The sequence below is a fragment of the Blennius ocellaris genome, assembly GCF_963422515.1.
Source record: "Blennius ocellaris genome assembly, chromosome: 2".
Taxonomy (NCBI): Eukaryota; Metazoa; Chordata; class Actinopteri; order Blenniiformes; family Blenniidae; genus Blennius; species Blennius ocellaris.
The window spans coordinates 27,767,886-27,787,709 of NC_137651.1; the positions used below are offsets into that span (position 1 = coordinate 27,767,886).

The window sequence follows — 19,824 nt, forward strand, 5'->3', positions numbered from 1 at the left end:
GATGAAGGTGGGAGGTGCGGTCCTGCCGGGCTGCAGCTGAGCCGTTCAGCCGCAGGCCACATGCATCCTCCTCTCTGATGGAAGAGCTCCCACATTAATTCACACGTTCATCTGGGATCACCTTCCAGTCCAAGGATTGCTGGTTCCAACCTCAAAGTGTCTGTGAGCCAGACAATGAACCCCGGTGGAGGTCAAGGTAGCATGGAAGCCATCCAAGTGGACCTTTGGCTAATACCCCCCCTAGTTACTGTTGCTACCTCGGACAAGTGGATGAATTTAACCCCGTTTGTTCTTTCGTCATGCCTCGTTTTGCTGTTAAACTCGCCCCAGCCACATCGTTTGACCAGTTTTGCATCTTAGATTACTTGAATAGCCCAGAAAACAACAAAAGTGCCGCCGCCTCTAATGCTTCTCTATGGAGCTGAGAATGTTTGTCCGAGTTGGTAGTTGAATGTTATTGGGTCATTTGTATTTTTTTTTTTTTTGGGGGGGGGGGGCTCCATTGTGTGTGTGTGCATATGCATGAAGGTGACTGTTGATTTTCCTGACTATAAGTCCCACAGGTGTATAACGCACATTTATTTGTCCATGTCTTCCTTGTTACCGTCATCCCTGTTAACGGTTTCTGCAGTTTTCACCAGTTTCGCACACTTAGGTTTTCTGGCTGCTTAATTCATAATTTCTCCAATTCAGTCATGCGAGATAGTTTTTTTTTTTGCACTGTAGCATCATTCTGTTGTCTAACAGTGACTTCTAGGACATTTGGGTATATTTTGACACATAAGTCACTTCTCAATAGAGGCCAAACAACTAACAAAAACTCTGACTTGTATTTTGGAAAATATGGTAAATAAAGTCTATTTACCATTGTTGGGTGACCAGCTGATTTTTTTTGGGTAAAGTCATTGGATAGAGGGGCAACAATCAGGCCAATGACGCTGAAGAAAACCGGACAGTATTCTTAAAAAGCTGAAAACCAAACGATTGTCAAAATCTTGCCATAAAGATGTGAAAAAGAATCATTAAAAACACAAAAAAATATTCCAATTAAACACAGGATAAACTATAGGAGCTAAAAAAATAAAATAAATGGAATACAACAGATGAAGATACAATGCAGCTCTTGCTTTACCGAGACAAGAGAAAGCTTGTCCGCATTGTTTTCAGGAGCTGGAGAAGTTTTCTGGCAGCCTGCTCCAAATATCTGCTGCAGAAAAAAAAGAACCGAAAACAGATTTGATCCGGACAACCTGAACAGTCTGGACACTGAATAATATATATATATTTTTTTTTTTTAAACACCAGAGATTCATTATGTTCTTAAACCATTTAGACTTTCATCTACCGGCGGTAGTATTTTGAAGTCAGTTCTCCGAGGGACGAGAAGTCAATGTAAATACCTGAGGGCAGACCCAACGTACACTTTGTTAAGACCATTAAATGCAGCACTGCAACAGTCGAGCCGACTGAAGGTGAACGTGTGGATCAGTTCACTGCGGGCATTTCTGTATGCAGCTTGGCAAGCATGCAAATTGAAAGCCACTCAGCACACACAGACGGAAAAATATGGCCGTCGACTTAAATAAGAGGTTCGAACGTGCGATTGGTTTGAAAATATCATCTTCATTGGGATGTTGAATGCCTTCAGCTCAGCTTTAGCTCCATACAATATGATGTACTGAGAAACACAGGCACTGTTAATACATCAAAGCAAATGTAAACATCTTCTTATAGAGGCATTTTTTCACAATTAGCAGGAGACAGCGTGTCGATGGGTGTGGCCTCTCACAAAACAAAAAGGCTGCAAAACTTCAGAGCGGATTGACAAAACAGCATTAAAAATAGTGCGCTTTTGAGTATATTTATATATGCAAATATCACTGCTCTTCCATTTTCTCCAGAATTGGTACACTGGTGGAACAAAGACTAAAGAAGAGATGAAAGAATTAACTTGAGTGAAAATCTGACATGTGGAATCGGCTTATCTTGACAAATGAATAGCATTAATGGAGGTTTTTTTTGCTACTGCGATCCATCTACAGTCAGTACTTCTGGCAGTCCAACTTTCATACGCTTTTAATAGGAAAGTTAGAAAGTGCTTTAAAGTAGAAGAGGCTCAACAAAAACAAACATCAACACTTAATGATAAAGGGAAAACGTGCATCGTTGACTCCATTAGGGCCCTCAGCTCATTAAGGAAGATCCAACATCCATGTTCGACCCCACAGGGCAAAGAAAAAAGAGGGAGGTGGGGAAAAAAACAGAGTTATTAGTTAAATGGATAAAAATGTGTTCAAGGAAACTTTGCAATTAAATTTCTTCAAATGTTTTAAGATGCTTTGGTTGCAACTGTGTGTGGTTAGGCTTTTTTGCCTAATGAAGGATCACCAGATACTAAGCTACAAACAAAATACAGAGGACGGAAGTGAGAGAGGATCCTAAAAGAAATGTTTGTTTAAAAGATAATTATTTCTCTATTAGACCATCAATAGCCAATCCATCAGTAGGAAAAGCGAAGAGGCTTACAGTAGGTATTCTGACAGGGAGAGTTGTTGTATTTTCTTTAAACTATTCACACACTATTAATAAATATATACAGCTATTCGTATGACAATACAACCGTGTCTTCTCTTCATAGGAATATTAGTGTATTTGTCATTGTTACTGTTTATAGTGTGTTGTTCTCTGTGACTGTGGATGCGTGGTTTCATCCCCCCTCCCCCCAAAAAAAACCCCACAGCGCCAACTTGTGGCCTGGCATGCTAATTCCCTTCAGCATTTCTGCCATTTCCCTACAGACAAACATCGTTTTCAAAACTTTCATGAAACAAAAAGTCACAAATGACGCATTTTCCCATTTAGACGACGCGTAAACATTGTCGTCATAGTCTGTGCAATATGAATCAAGTGTATAAAATCACAAAACAAACTTTAATGCTTTATTAATCACAGTAAATAAAATAATTTAAGCTTCTGTGATACTTTCCTTTATTTTGAGCTAATTAAAGAACTTTTTCATTAACTCAACCCATTGGGAAATAAGTTCCTTTATTTAATTTTTAGCTTTGGTGACTTATAAGGATTAACAATATGATGCAGATTAAGTCTTATATGACTGACACAAAGACGTAACAGACCCCCGAGTGCTTCAGATGTGCTTCGAGCCAATTACTGGAAATGAAAGGAAAAAAAATACTAATAATTCCTTTGCCCCTGAAATATTGTGAGATATATATATATATACAAACAATAAAGGCTTGAAATATCTAATGTCACACATAAGTCTGCATTTATTGTGTTTCATATGATCTTCTGGTCAAAAAGAAGAGCAGCGGGAGAGAAATTACATCCAGATTTACAAATATTTGTTGAGCAACAGTCCACTTTCAAGGTAACTTTCCAATCACATCTTACCGTTTTGAATCAATTTTTTTTTTGCTTTCTTCAAGGGAAAGGTTTGTATTTTGCTGTGTTATGAACTGGAGCAGTGACTTCATCACTTCATGGTCATTAATAATGTCACACAAACAGTCTTTCTTCAGTCCAGCCACATTTTGTTTGGGAGAAATTTCCCCAGCATGTCTAGATTCCGAGCAGCGTGCTGATTTTAATCAAGCCTCGAGTCTTTTTCGAGGGTGCGGCCATTAGAGACCCCTCTCTCGCAATGAAATGGCCAAGGAGAACTGAAAGTAGAAAAAAAAAAAAAAAAAGAAGAAAAGTGCGAAAGAGCTTGGAGTCCTCCTTTGAAAACAGAAATATTATCTTCAATTTCTGGACCCAGATTTGATGCAGAAATAGAAAAGCTGTCGAGCAGTAAGCTCGCCATCTGAACCGCGAGGCGGACGACTTTTTAGCGGCTCGAGTGTCTACTTTCCTCGTTAGCTACAGAAAGACTGCCATTTGGGAGCCAATGGATCAAGCCCATATTTCCTTTCAAATACATTCACCTGTCATCTTAGATGTAAACAATGTGACTTTGAGTTCCCCCCCCCCCCCTTCCATTAGCTCTATTGCCTCCCATGTGTCTCCGTGGCGCGACGACTCCACCACGAGAAATAATCGATAGGCTTGTGGTTTGGGTGGATGAGTCTCGGTGCCGGGTTTGCACAGTCTTGATCAGCCTGACAATGACAGATTATGGCGCTGTGTCTGAAAGTAATTAAGATGGGTCTATCGTCACGCTGATAGCTCAAGAGCACGATGCCCCCCCCCCCACCCCAGAGGCAGCCCACACCAACCTGTCAGAAACCCGCTCGCTTCTGAGGCAACCGCATCAAAATGTCTGGTGATTCACCTTGAGAGGGGACCGCGTCAAATCCATATCGCTTGTGAACTCTCACTCAACAGGTTCACCTCCACGTCACAGTGAGAGCCTTGTTAACTCTCATGGTGACGAGACGCCCCCCCCCCCCCCCCAGCTGCTATACAATGTGATGGAATATAATCCAAAATGTAATATAACTGGTCGATAATGTAACTGAAGTGCCGAGCCTGAAATGTCATTTAAAAATGTTTAATATTACATTATAGGGCAGCCAAGATATTTTTCGAATAATTTAATTACATTATAAAGTGAGTCAATGATTTATGGTTGGGACTTGAGCTTGAACTGCTTCAATTTGAATAACAGTGAAAGAATTAGTTCTAAAAGTTTGGACCCTATATCTATACGTATGTCTATATACAGTCTGTGGTATTTATGCAGATTTGCTGTTCCCAAAGTTATTTAACATCTTCTGTTCTCTATAATCTGTCATTTATTTCTCCACTCATCAGTACAAAATAATGTATAAGCAATAAACATATTAAGATCATATTTAAATTATTGTTAAATCTTTTTACATTATTGACCAGTGTTTTATTACATTATATTTTAGAACAATTCATGTTCTTTTTACATTTTGGGTCATTGTTAACAAGTCTGTATAAATATAGAAAAAGCCTCACCTCCAAGTATATCTTTATAACTATGCCTGACAAATGTCTCACAGTTTCTTTTTTTCACACCCGTAAATTATATTGTATGCAACACAAACAATTTCAAAACAGCCGATACTGTGAAAAGCAATGAACTCTTGAGCGACTTGCAGGCTGCGGTTTCATTCATTTCGGTCATTTAGTCAAAAACCAGGCGAAACCTTTTGAAAAATATCTTCAACTGGGTCATCTAACAACAAACTAAATACTCCTGATTTGATATATAAAATATTTTTCCAGTATGAGCCAGCTTGATAACAGCTCATCTGTACGGGCTTTTGAAATCCTCATTGTCTGCTTCTGCTTTGCATAGTTTGGCACTTAAGCTCATTTCAGAACTGTAATTTGTCTCCATTACAAATACAACAAATCCAATGTGCGTTGTAACCGAATAGTTAATAGCTTCACTTTTATCATGAAAAGAAACCTGCTGGCAGAAGGTTTCACTCAGATTTTTCTCCTGCTGGTGAGAAAACATCACATGGTCGAGTCTTAATCAGGGACAAAGGAATTATTTTATTCCCAAAAAATAAAAAAAATTTTTAAATGATCAAGCACAAGAACATATCTTAGTAGGAACCTGCTGCTTTCCTCAATTCTGACCTGGTTGCTCAATACTTGTTCTTGTCAGGTGACAGACTGTGGAACCATGTGAACAAACAAAAAAAAACACTTCAGATTTGAACCCACACGTCTCAACTGCTTCAAGCTGATTCCTCAGGTCAGTGCAGAATGAGTGACTTCCCTCGATTTCAGGATGAACTCGAATGGGCACTCGAATGGGGAGATCGCATACCTTTGACAATTTGCACATTTGTCACCATGGAAACCAATGAATTAAAAGGTTATTTAATCTACTACACCACTCCTTTTGTCATGGTCGTTTAAATTGCTTCCTGTTGTTGCAATGTTAAGGTCAAATTATGCTCTGTTGGGTCCCATTCTGGGTCACCATGAGCTGGCATGTGATTGGCTGAGAGTGGAGAAGGGGGCGGAGTTAGCAGTGTTGCGAGCAGACAGCGAACGGCATATTCAGCCCTCATGGAGAAGTTGGTTAAAATCATGCAAAACAATAAATGAATAAATACAATCGGACAAAAATATGACCTTCCCCTCAATTTTCATTGGTGAAGGTAATCATCAGATATATGACTGTTTTAAGAAAAAGATGGATTGATTTCTTTTTTTTAATAATTTGCCACAGCTCAAGTGATAAATGAACAATGAGCTCCAAGACACAAGACAAAAAGTGGCTACATGCATTTTCCATATCATGCAGTCGTGGATTTAATTTTTGTCTGGATTAAACAAACATACATGAGGATTTGTAAACGTCAGCGCAGCAGTCCAAGCATTTTCTTTTGCATTTAGATGGTGTGTTTTCTAGCCTCTACGCTTAGTTACCCAAACAAATTCGACCTTTTTGTGGGAAGAAATGAGACTCGCATTGATCTTGTACTCCAATCCTGGGCAGGAAAACACATAACTGCATTATTTATAAAGTTAATCAATTCTTTTGACGACTCGGATCGTGAGCCGGCCCAACGAAGTTAACGCAAAGTCTTTACGCCTGCATGATTAGAAATGGGGCAAACAAAGAGTGCAAACATTTATCAATGCAATGCGGCAACATCTCAAGAGTTGAACAAACACGAGTCAGCAGACAAAACATCTAAAGTAAATTAGAAATGCTGCAATAAACAGTCACTCACTGGTCAACTTCACTGGAACGGATGAGTTCCTCCTTCATTATGTTTCGAGGTGAATTATACAAGTGATATTTTAGGGTTTTGAAGTGAGTTTGATCAAAACTGACCCTTTTAAGAAATGTAGAATTTACTGTATTTCTGGGCATGAATCGTATGGGAGTTTCTATTTTTCCGGCAGCTTTACCATTCTCCACATTGTTTGTTCGCTCCAGCTGGCCTCCCTCTGTGTATTGTTCAAATAAAATTAGAGCAGCATTAGGGTGCAATGGGGGCACAGCTGAAAAAGAAAAGAGAAACTTGGAAGGGCCGGGCAATTCTAATGTTGTCCCCAAGTCTGGCTGCATCCTGCTGTGTAAGGGAATAATATTTCATTCAGTCTGCATAAATGCATTTGCAAACAGCTCTCCGACCAGAGAAGGAGTGCCTGATTCCAGGGGAGAGTGTAAAGCAAGAATAGAGGCTGTTCTGATAACTCACTATATATAAACAAGATATGAATCCAGGAAAATTAGATTTTTTTTTTTTTTTACCTCTCTCGCATTTTCACTCTTATCAGGGTAAAAGTATGGCAGCTGGAGCAAATTGCCTTTATATTAGCAGAGTAAGACGTATTGATTAGTGCGGTGTTTGCTTTCTGGTGCCACTCACTGCTGAGGGATACTTGTAATTTTGGTTTTTGTACGGCGGCGATGCATTACCCTCACCTGCGGGCGGCTGTTTGCACAGGAGGGTACACAGTGATTACGCTATCGGGGGCTGGGATCGGCCCAAACAAGCCCAGAGAGCAGACAAAGAGGTGCTGCTGCTCGTCTGCTGCCGCTGTCTGGGACGCCAAGGCGCCAGCCCGAGAACAGCTCCTCGGCCTCTGGAACTCCTCCGTAAGTGAGTCACCTGCCATCCGGCCACAGTGCACACAGGAGATAAAACGCAACGGGGCGAACGGGGTAAAACTCTGTACCTCCACATGAGACCGAAGCAAGCAGCCGCTGCAGCAATAAGCCTCCTCTTGGCTTTCAAAAAGGAGATTTTTGTCTGGTCTGCCGGGGGAAATGACCCAAACACTGCGGCTGCTGATTAGAGCACCAAAACCTTTTTTTTTTTTCCTTTTCCATTCCAATTCGAGCAGTGGATTAGCCGGAGCTCAATAACTGAATTTATTGATTCGTGGGATTCCGTCTTCTTTCTTAGCAGTCCTTTCCTTTCCACATAGATCAGTTGGTACTTGGTCTTACCTCGTCCACTCTCCAGGTTGTCAAAACCCGGTTGTAAAAAAATGCTATTTGACATATTTTACTCTGGAAGTCTGGAAACATATCTGTTGCATCAAATCAACATCTGTGAAAGATTTCCAAGAGACCTGCTGGGGTTAAAGGAAATACTGACCTTTGTGATTAGAAATTAGACGTTGGTTACAGTTCAGCAGCTGGTTGGTTGTTTGGCTCTGGAATTACTTCAGAAGTTGCTGCAATAAAAACTAAGCAAGTCATTTGGAGACATTGAATCGTCTCTATTTTTCTTTATACGTGCGTCGCTGTATTATTGTAATGCTGAGACACATTAGCTGAGCAGTCAGCACTGAGTGGATCACTCAGCTGAAGTTACACACTTTCATAAAGGGGCTCTATTATCAGGATGTTCGCGGTTCTTGAAAGAAAAAAGCATTTCTGACTGAATGACAGCACGAGGAAGCAGCAACAAGCCAGCTCAGATCGTCTATCGAAATGCAAACGGCTCTTAGAAGAGGGGAGGTAATGTTTATTTAACGTTGCTAATTCATCACCGGTCCCTTGGATACAGGCCGACGTTAATGATACTTTTATGTGGCCATCAGGAGGACGGCGTTAGCTCCGGATTAATGAGGTGCTGTTTCACCGTTCAACAGGGCTTTGGTGAAATAGTAACAGTTTGGGCGAAGCTAAAGCTGAGGGGCCGTCCACACCTTGAAAACGGTTCACCTAAACGTGCTGTTTCTGGCCTGTCGTCCACATGAGGCGGTTTTAGAAGCGTGAAAACAGGTTGGGGTTTTTTTAACAGGTCTCAGAGTGGGGAAATTTTAAAACCCCGGCTTGTGCCATCCAACCCCCCCCCCCCCAGGGTGTGGACGGCAAAGTCGGCAAAAACAATTGTCTGTGGAAAAAAGATGACGTAATCGCACCCCTCTTCCCACCATGGTCCGTGATGTCATCAAGTAACCACAACAATCAGGGACGACAAGCGCCGGTCGAGCTGCAGAAGCTACATGACGCTAACAGCAGGAAGAGCAAAGATCTACTTCGAAAGTATGATTTGTCTTGTTCTGCGTTTTTTGGTGCATTTGGTGAGTCACAGCGCCCCTAAAGGCCTGGCATGTGTACTACATGTGTTCATAGCGACGTGTGGACGGAGGTTTTTTTGGAGAAGGCAGGGGAGAAAACAGATTGTTTTGGTCGTGGTGTGGTTGTACCCTTAGTGAGCCGGACGGAGGCGGCGGCTCTGCAGCTTCACCAGCGACTTCACAAAACACAAAAGCAACACACCAACGGGAACCGACTGATATTACTATTGTAAGCGGTCACTAATACTATATACAGTGATGACGCAAGCGCACATGTATCTGCCATTATTATTGCTGACTTGATAGAGACTCACGATCCCATTAAACAAACAGTGAATGAACAAAATGTGTAGATTCCATTTTTAAAAAGTCAGTGTCTGTCTCTCCCAGAGCTTCGACAGCTGAACCCAACCAGCCCACAGTTCTGCAGCAGAGGTGGCGTTACAGTCGCACGTCTTTCGATGAGCGATTCCCCCCAAAAGATTGTAAAGCTGGCAGACACTCTGGCTTTCACAGTTTTGTTCAGGCAGAAATAAACATGCCACTTGTTTTTTTTGCTTGTTTTTTTTTAAATCTCACTCCAATGATGAGGACGAGGAGATTTATTATATTTCAAAAAACCTCTCAAGTGCTTCTTATCCACCAAGGTTCTTCATTTTGACCTTACATTTCAGAGGCAGGATTTGGCTGATGTTTTTCAGGTGAAAGAAATAAATAAACAACCCCAAAAGAAAAAGAAAAAAAAAAAACACAGCCAGTTAAGGGCTTAAGGGGCTAAGTACTTGGGGTCCTTCTCTAAAAAAAAAATAAAAACTAAAAAGCAGGACCACGGTAAATAGAGGATTAAGTCAGTCAGGACAGTCACGAGAAGGAAACATTCTCTGTCTATTTTTAGACTGTAATTGTTCTTCCTCCCCCTAAACATTTTGGAGGCTTCAATGCTCTGATGAAATGAGAATCAAATCTCAGATATTGCACACGACACATGGATGAGTGAACACATTTGGCAGAGTGGCCCTTTGGGCTGATCAGCGTCACTTTTTGGGGGGGATAATGTGAGACGAATCCCTAAACTTCTGTCAAAATCAAACAGGTGGACACACATGGAGGCGGCCTCTCTTCGCCCGGTGGATCAAACTTTTAATATGCTGCCATTTTGTAATGGATTTATGGGCCACGAGGCCCCCGTTTAGTTTAATTATCTATGAAGAACCGCCTTGTTGAAATTAACCCTGTGTGGTCTCGTGGTTTATGTGATTCACAAGGAAGCCTGCAAGTTTAAATCTACTAATCAATTCATAATTATTATTCTATCTTAAACCTTTTGAAACCTACATGGATTTTGCTTTTTGAACATTCAATTGGTTGATGTGGGAGTTTTAATATTAAACTATCGATACTGCCATGCTTGTGTATTTTTTATTTTTTTTATTTCACATTGCACTTTCTATTTTTAGATTTAAAAAAATCCCCTTATATATTAAAGTTGAAAGTAATTGTGCTCTTTGGGCTGCACATGCTGGAGCCGATCCAGTCAGAAGCTGCAATATGTTTAAATGATGGTTGATCAAAAACAAGTTCATAGTTAAGGTAAAGAATACGGTTTGCCCTGGTGTCCTTTTAATATAATGTCTTTTTGGTCAAGGACACTGGAGATGAAATTGGAACTGCATGAACAAAAACATGTTTGACGCCCATGAAACCCGGCTTTAGTACAATCAATACTTGATTAATCAGATCAGAAAGGACATCAGTTGACTTGATCCTTCGCTGTTCTACAAATGTAAAAAAGGGTTCTCCTGTTTAAACTGAGAGAAGCATCACTACATTTTTGTGCATTGTTCTATGCCATTTGCAGCAGAGTTTTCGCTCTGGACTTCAATTGGGGGGGGGGGGGGGTCCTTGGGATTTAAAGGGTTAAAGTGGCGTGAGTTCTGACGCACTGCTAAAGGGAAAGCCATTGCCAAGCTCTGCAGAATAAACATGGGCTTCAATTGATATAATTTACTCATATGGTTGAACCTTCACTGGCTTACAGTGGGTTTACCTCCATTATCAAGCAAAAAAAAAAAAATGGAGTGCATTGTTCCCCCTCGTTCTGAGATAAATCCGCCACAACGCCACACAGGAGTCAGAGGCACTTAGAGAAATCCTGGCGAACATCGCAAAGCATGAAGCAGCCGAGGAGCCGAGCATTTCCCTCGGGAGGAGGTATGGAGACCAAACTGGAGAGGAAAGAGAGCGAATGACTGACTTTAGATTCATCATGTGGACACGAGTTTGAATTCAAATGAGGGAAAATGTCACTGCAGGAGGTTAAAAAAAGAAAAAGTTGGGATATCCAGAGGGAGCTGACAACTTTTTTTCTTACGACTGAAACAAATGGACTGAATAAATGAAGGGAGAGAAACAAAATGAATGTTGTCATGGATAATATTGCCTATAGAAACAAAAACACAAAACACTTGCAGAATCTAAAGTCTGCTTAATCAGCTTAGTTGTGCGTCCAAGTTTTGGTGGAAAGATTTCACAAAAACATGTTGGTATCATGTGTTCTGTCCATTTTGATGCATGTATTTATTTACTCCACGATGCTTTGCTATTTATCTGATACTGAAGAACTTGTGCATCCGCGCGCGGGAAAGCCAGAAAATTTGGAATTTGCATAAATCACGGCTGCCAAAGATGGAAGAAGCTTCAAATGTACATCTTACAAAGAGCGGCGCATGTTTGCAACTGTTCCTGGAGAACAGACGAGCCGCACTCGGGACGGAATGCAGTCACGTGACTGCTGAATCACTGAGCTTTAATTAGTGGTGTTTTCAATATTGCATTAAAGCGTTATTCTTAAAATGCACAGCGACATCTTAAAGTCACACACCCATTATAGGAGGTTTTTGTCAGTAATGTTTCTCCCACAGTGATAATTAGAAATCTGGCAATGCAGCGTTATGTGGTTGAATTTATAATGAACATTGGTTCGGAAGAAAAGAGGTGACTGTCTGTGACTCTGCAGAAAATACATTTTGAACTGGGGCTGAACTATTCCACCATTCTACCTTCCCTGTGGGTTCCCTGGTGCATTTTTGCTTCAACCTGGTTAAAGACGGGGCCTCATTTACTTTTAATTTTGGGATTGTTTATATGTATTTTAATTCTGGGACAATCTGAGGACAATCAAAGCAATAAAGTTGGACTTTGGGCAATATATCTGGTGCCTTTTATGTGCATTGAGGAAAGAAAATATCGAAAATCGAATGGAAACTTACATTTTTCTTTCGAAAATGTTTTTTTTTTTTTAGGCCAAATCGCCCAGTCCCATTCAAAATACACAAGGTCATATTTTAGTAATCTAATTTAAAAAAAAGAACTGTAATCAAACCACTTAACTTCATTTCTGTATGTTTGAGGCAGAATGCATTGATTCTTTGATTATATTTTTAGTATCTCAGCTTTAAATTTGGGATTTTGTGTCCAGCTTCACTGCTGTCCGTTATTTGGAAAGTAGAAACTGAAGTAGATTTTGAGTTTTAGTACTGAAAAGTGGCGAAGGTGAGTCTCTAGGTCTTCGTAGGGTTAAACATATGTTTGATTATGGTGTTATCAACGACACGTGACCTCCAGGAGGAGAGATTCATATTCAGTAGAAGGACGAGGAGAAAGGTCTCACGTCCTGTTGGAGGGGGGGGGGGCATAGTCCTACACTTCTTAACATACATTATTCATGATATTGTAGCAAGGCATTTTCTTTAAACAAACCTAATTAGAAATAAACCAATATGTCAGCATGCACATGCACCGGGGTCAGTTCTGTTTCATTACTGTCGTATTCTAATGACTTCTAAAGTACTATACATATATTTACCTGCATGTTTGAATACATCTGTGAATGGGTTCCTTGTTTGTGTGAATACATCATTTCATCCTGAGAGTATAAATATAATCCTACACAATCTTCCGCCATTATCTCCCCGCCGCACGTCTTTATTTGAGTATTCAAACATATTGCAGAGCTCGAAGCCTCCAGACATCAAATCAGCAGACTTCTTTAATGCTTCTTTAAGATAAGACCTATTTTTAACTTCAGCGCTGACTCGTCGTCTCACACATTTCAATGAATTTATTCATATGATTTCATATTTTTCAACTGCATTTACATTGGTTCTAAAATATCTATGTTGACTATTGGACTCAGGTTGGGATGTTTACGTGTAAATGTGTTTTGTTTGTGAATATGAGCTGTGTGTTTATGGAAACAAAGATGACATTGGAGTTAATGTATTTAAAGATTTGTTGGAATAATGGCTTGTACCTTTATTCTAGACAAACCGTTTGTTTTCTGTCATTTGCAGTGCTGTGAGAATTTGTGGTTGTATTTTCAATTTTTTTTTAACACATCTGATTTGTTATGATTTGGATTGGGATTTGGAGCATGTTTCCTTCGTTTTCACTCTTTTTTTTTTCTTAAATCCACAGTATTTTTGTTTGTCATCCCGTTAATTAAAATCAATAAATAAAAATGTGAAAGAAAACGTGTCAGAGACTGTATCCACACGAGAACCTTGGCTGCTTGGCGTCTGTGATGTTTTGTGAAGGACAAATTGCCGGTCAAATCACACCGGCACCTCAAAGAAAACGAAACACATCAGTGGAGAAAGACGAGAGCAATTAAAAAAAAAAAAAAAAGTATCTTGAACCTGAGTCTTTGTTTGCTAATTTTATTTCATTATCATCGGCCAGTACGAAGGTACAAAGACTTTCCACCCAGCGATGGGGAGTTCGTCATTTAGAAAGTGCTGTGCTTTGACTGATCCGCGGTTTTAATGGCGGCTTGTAATTGCTCCATCAACCATACTAATGCGCACTCCGTGTCCCTTTCAAAACAAAAATCACTGCATTTCCATTTTTTTGTTGTCGTCGTGGACCCGACTGTCACCGTCTCCGCGCCGCAGCCAATGGAGTGAGGTCCCTCAGATCCGGGGAACAGAGAGGGGGGAACAATGTCATATTCATAAGCGGAGACATCGGCTCTCCTCCTCATTACCACGGCGCTGTGAATGGGAGCTTCTGTCCCCACAATCATGAAAGAACCTGTCATCTGTCTGTTTCTCCTAATTGACTGTTTACTACATTTCAACGCAGTCAGACAGACACATTTTTGATCGTCCTCAGTTTGTCATTCAGTTTGACACTGCACCACAAATTCCTTACACACAAATGTCCCTTTTCGTTTCTTTTCTTCTTTTTTCTTAATATTAACTACACGACTCACAGTGACGAGACGTGGACGGTAACATTGACGTGACCTTGACGCCACAAGCGCGCGAGTGCTTCCTCTGAGGTCGGAGGTGCGGTGGACAAACCACCCCTGCAGCAGCTGACGTCCAGAAGATTGGAGGCTTTCAGGAAATTGACCAGAACTCAAAGGCAAAGGGCAGAAAGACGTCTCCCAATCCTTTCCAACCTGGACCTTTAGGACCTCTTTCTTTCTGTGTGTAAATTGATTGACTTGCTCGAGTGTCGCACTCAAAGTGACGGGACACCGGGGCGAAATACGCAATACGCAAATACGACTGCTTTAAAACACGTTCCGAGTTTCCTGACCGGACGCGAGCCTCGCTGTAGCGTCAGCAGCAAAACCCTGCATGACATCCTTTGTTGCAGCTGCTAAAAAAGAGGGCCGAAAATTCCTGGCGTGCATCAGCTGCCAATTCTCTGCCAGCACTTTTGCTTCCCAACAGTAGGACTGGCTGCCACCGCATAAAGTAGTGCCATGCATTATCCAGCAATTAGAGTGGGGCTTATTAAGCAGAGTTTAATGTAAATTTAATGAGCAATAAATTCCATTTCTTTAAATAGAAGAGTATATTATTGTTACAAATGATGTACTGTGGTGATCTCACCGTACGGGCGATGAAATACTTCACATGCGGGCACATATCAATGGGCCATTAAGTGCTGTATTAAATTTATCCCGAAAGACTTAACTGTAACCATGAGTGCTATTTTATACACACACTAAAAAGAGAGCCGCCGCAGTTTACACCATAAATAGCACTAATGTACTGAGATCGGACGCCATCACTCAATTCATTGATTAAGTAATTTGACAGGAAATGAATCAGCAGGTTTTTGGGGGTTTTTTTGCCACTTAATTGTGTGAGTCAGAAGGAATGATGGAAATTGTCTGGAGTTCCTTAATGGTAAAATTGAAAATTATTGTCTTTTTTTTTTTTATGACTGTAAAAGTTTAAAACGTTTTTAATAAACACAACACAAAGCTTGAACGCATCACCTTGGACGTTCACGGTACAATTTTATCTATATGGTCAAAATGGCGGGTACGCGTAAGAAAAGGAAAACCTTTGGAGAATCTCGACTTTCACCTTTGCGTCGTCAACATCACGTGTTGACGACGGTGGGCGTTTGACAAACACCGAGGGCTCTCGGGAACCTTTTTAATGACGCTCACGGAAAAATGTTCACTTTTGCACCGAGGTGCTCGAAACGTATCGGGGATCGTTTTTAACCGCGGGAAACGACTCCGTGGGACAAAACTGTGAAAGACTGAAGACCGGTTGAAAACTTTTGTTGCATTCCGGGTGTCCGTTTACACGACGACGACGCTCGAAGCCACTGAAAATGTCATTTTTTTAAAAAATGCTTAAGGTCCATCTCGGTGTAGTCGCAGGAAATGCTGCTCCTGCGTGTATGCGCACCACGTAGTAACACGTAGTAACTGGTTCTTCTAACATGTGCGAGTAGATGAACAATAACAATAATGTTATGACCTTGTAGGTTTGTAGTGGAGTCACTGGTCCATGTTCTCCCATTGCTAATGTTTATAGCGTATTGTCTGTGCGAATGTGTGTGTGTGTGTGTGTGTGTGTGTGTGTGTGTGTGGTTTCATTACAAAGACAAGAAACGGCCCAAATTGAAAATGACTGTTTTCAGAGTTTCTGAGTTTCCATGGAAATGCAAAACATTTCTGAAACAAACAAAACAACAATGCTTTTTCAACGAGGCCCTGAAATAAATGTTGCACCAGCAGCTGTGCTTCTGGTGACTTTTTTTTTTATTTTATTTTTTTTAATTGTTAACACATCAAGAACATCTCCTTTGAAAAAAAAAAAAAAAAAAAAAAACATAATTTTGATCCGGAAAAAGGAAAACTGTGAAAACAAATTAACCTCCATACCAGCTGGATTGCATTTTTGATACACGAGAAGTGCGTTTTGCTGTTTTACAGCCAGAGACGTTCATTAAGTAAAATCTCAGACTTGATTTGTTCCGAGTGTTGCATGGCCACTCACTCACTCACTCTGAATATTTGTGCTGCGCGAAGTTATGAGCTCTTTCAAATGACCTTAATTTTCACTACTCAACAGAAATATGCATGCCTGAGTTTCCTGTGCACCCCCGCCTGCAGCCCCGGCGGAGGATAATGAAGGAAACACGGAGAGAGGATCAACACTTGGTGTGATAAGCGAGGAAATAAAAGGAGTGCCACTACCCGGAATGCAAACTCAAATTGAGGGGGGGCCGACGCCGCACACCGAGAGGAGCTTCCCAGCAGAATCGAAGCTAAACCTCCGACCAGAAGCGTTGAGGAAACGTCTTCAATCACTCGCAGGGTCACATGCCAACTGGCAACCGGGGGGCAGCGCAACAACTGCCCGCGTTTCCTTTTGTTTCACCAAGACCCTGTCCTTCAGCGGTGCCTTCAGGGTCCGTGACAGCTCGTATTGATCCACTTCACCGTCGCTCAGTCCTGACGAATGACTGTAAAACGGGCAATAAGTGGGATCATGCAACGCTCTGAAATCCGAGCATCTGATACGCCACAACAGGCCGAAGCCCCCGGAGACACGCCGCTAAAAACACATTCTTAGTTAGGATACAGAGTCTTGGTGTTTCTTTGCAGGACGCCGACGCTTCCGAGTTTTGTCGTTGCCAATGAAAGAACAAGTTTCGGCACGCGGCCTCCGTCTCGTCCTCACTTTCATTAACCCCTGAGCTGTCGACTGTGATTGTGATGACGAGCGACATCCAGTTAGCAAAATTGTGTTTTTCTCTCACCAGATGTACAAGACAAAGTTCAAATTCGCCGTTTCTTGATCACTAACTGAAGGCGAATCTGCCGAAAAGCAGAAAGTCATCGCTTTAGAGCGTGTTTGAGTTCTACACACACACACACACACACACCCACACACTTCACCTGAGGTCAGATATGTACCGTTTCAAGCTGAGAGATTTCACCTGGACCTCGGGACGACGTCCATCTCCCGCGGCTGCAGCGCCGGCTGCGTTCGGCTCAAGGAAGGGTTTTGCACATTCGTGACGCGTCGCGTCATTCAACTGAGACGTTAATTAATGTGGCAAGGAGACGCTCCACAATGCTGTAAATGTCATTCAGCTGCTATTCAACGCAGACCGTAGTGCATTCAACAACTGCAACAAAAAAAAAAGGTAAGCTGCAAACTACTGGAGGGAGAAAAAAAAAAAAAAACCTTTTTAAGAGGGAAGTCGGCACTCACTCATCCATCCAATGTCTATCGAGTTTCATCCAAATTAGGGTGGAGCCCAGGTGAGTGTGCCTGGACGGGTCAATAGAGAGACGGAAAACCACACACACACTCATTAGTTGTGTCTGTTTTCGAGGCGCCGGTTCATCTCAAGCGCTGGTTTTTGGAGCCGTGAGACAAAAGTGGAGCACAAAGTGGGGAACATGCAAACTCTGCAGTTTCCAAGCCCTGACCTGAACCCAGGACACACACACACACACACACACACACACACACACATTGATGGGTGATGGAGATGTTGGGACTGTGTGTTGCTGCAAATGACGACATTATAGGAACAATAAATAAAGAAGGAACCCACAGGGTCGAGTAGAGTTCAGGTGTGAATCTGTCAATGCAACTGTTGCCATTTTAACAGGACCGACAACCTCACAACTCGTCCATCCTTCCTCTGGGAGGGATTTAAAGCGGACGCACGCTGACATTTTAAACCGCTCCACATATGCGTCACACTGTCAACAGACACGTTTTCCAATAATAAAGAAGGATTTAAGGTAAACAATTACTCACTCACTCTTCCACAGACACACACGTTGACGCATGCAACTCTGACGCCACCGCGGCGGAATAGCGGAGGGAGGAAAGGGGGGGGGGGGGGGGGGGGGAGGGGGTATATCGGATTACTGGGGGGGACCGCAATGGTCGTGCACATGTTTTGTGCGCCTCTGGTTCATGAAGCCACGGCAGCGACATGGCAGATTTACATTTCCACGCTCTCTGACAGGAGGAGAAGTGAGGAGGACTGCGGTCAGAGGACACGGAGAGACGAGAGCTGCAATGCGTGTTTTTTTTTTTTCTTCCCTCCTCCAAAGCGCACCTTGAAGCGCAGACTTGGAGAGATGTGTGGGACGAGTTGTGACTGTGGAGGGTTTATGCGGTAAAGGGATACAACCGATGCTTTCCTCATTTACTGTCATAGGACACGAGCTCCTCTCACACGAGCTCCTCTCACAATTGACTTTTACTTGCCCCTAAAGTGTTAAAGCGCCGCGCGTTCACTTCCCTGCTCCGCACTTTATCTGCGCGTTCTGCAGCGCGAACATTACTTTCTTTTTTTCTTTCTTTCTTTCTTTCTTTACAAGCGGTCGTCCGCAGCGCGTCGCAGTCAAAGAAATCCCTCCAAATCAGCAGATAAGTAGCGAGACGACGGCGGAATCGGAGCAGGGGAAAGTGATGCTGAGATTTTTTTTTGTGCGCATCCAGCGCGCAAAACGCGCCACAACTTCTCCCCGGCGCTCCGCTGGCTGCTGCTGTGTGTGTGGAGGGATGGGGGGGGGGGGGGGGGTGGGTGGATGGATGGATGGGGCCAATTCTGCATCACATACACACAAGAAGAGGAATTAAAAAAAAAAAAACAACTTACCTTTCGGAAGAAACGCCGCTGAAATCACGAAAACAGAGAAGGAGATAGCGAGAGATCCGCTCCCCGTGATCGCCATGTTGGACACCTGCTTGAGACTGGCGGCGCTAAATCACCTAGAGACGGCCATGGGATGGAAATGTAGACACATGAGAGGGAGGGAGGGAGGGAGAGAGGGAGGGAGTGAGGGAGGGAGGGGAGGGCTCAAGCAGGGAGCCACATTGGGCTGCGTTATGTTGCAATGACACCCAGGCCTATAAAACACTCCAGGAATATGACGGCGGCTCCGTCGGAGCTTTTACATGGTGCAAACTGGACTGTTTTCTACATGGACAGTCAGAAACACGCTTTAATCTCCGACGCGAACACTGGGGAGAAATATTACGCGAGGTAAATCCACCGCAGACACTTTATAGGAGCATTATAGTAATTTTCTTTTATGGTTATAGTGTGTTAGTTCATGCGGGTGAGGGCACTCAGCTGGCTGCACTTTACTTTATAGCTGTGGCACACATACTGTAATTCTCGTATAAAACAGCATTTAGTTCATATCTGCTAATGTACAGGAGTCGGGCCAGTAGAAGTTTAAGATGCTCGAAGTGAAAGAGACTTTGTGCGCATTTCTGAGACGGCAGTTGTTTTAACCTGGTTTTGGAACAGCCTGAGATTTTTATGTTTATTTTTAGCATCTGTAATGCAACTTATCTGTGCTTCAGCACACGAATATTACGAGAAACCACATTGAAGCTCGTTATATTAAAGGGATAATTAGGACAGTTTAACTCTTGGCTCTCAAGTCACGTTAGTCATTGAATACTCAAATAGCGCCCCCTTTTCTTTAACCGTGGTATCACACCTCATAGCTGAGGCTGGAGCTCC

At 42.2% G+C, this 19,824-nt stretch overlaps 1 protein-coding gene across 1 annotated transcript in view; it reads right to left on the minus strand.

Annotated features, from left to right (window-relative positions):
* Positions 1 to 19,024, minus strand: part of cadm1b (cell adhesion molecule 1b) — a gene marked incomplete at its 5' end in the record, with an annotated part of 186,763 nt that extends 167,739 nt beyond the window's left edge. Inside the window, one exon of the mRNA XM_080511032.1 lies at positions 18,949 to 19,024. Coding sequence (XP_080367158.1) covers positions 18,949 to 19,024 — 76 coding nt within the window. The remainder of the gene's footprint in view (positions 1 to 18,948) is intronic.
* Positions 19,025 to 19,824: the final 800 nt, after the last annotated feature.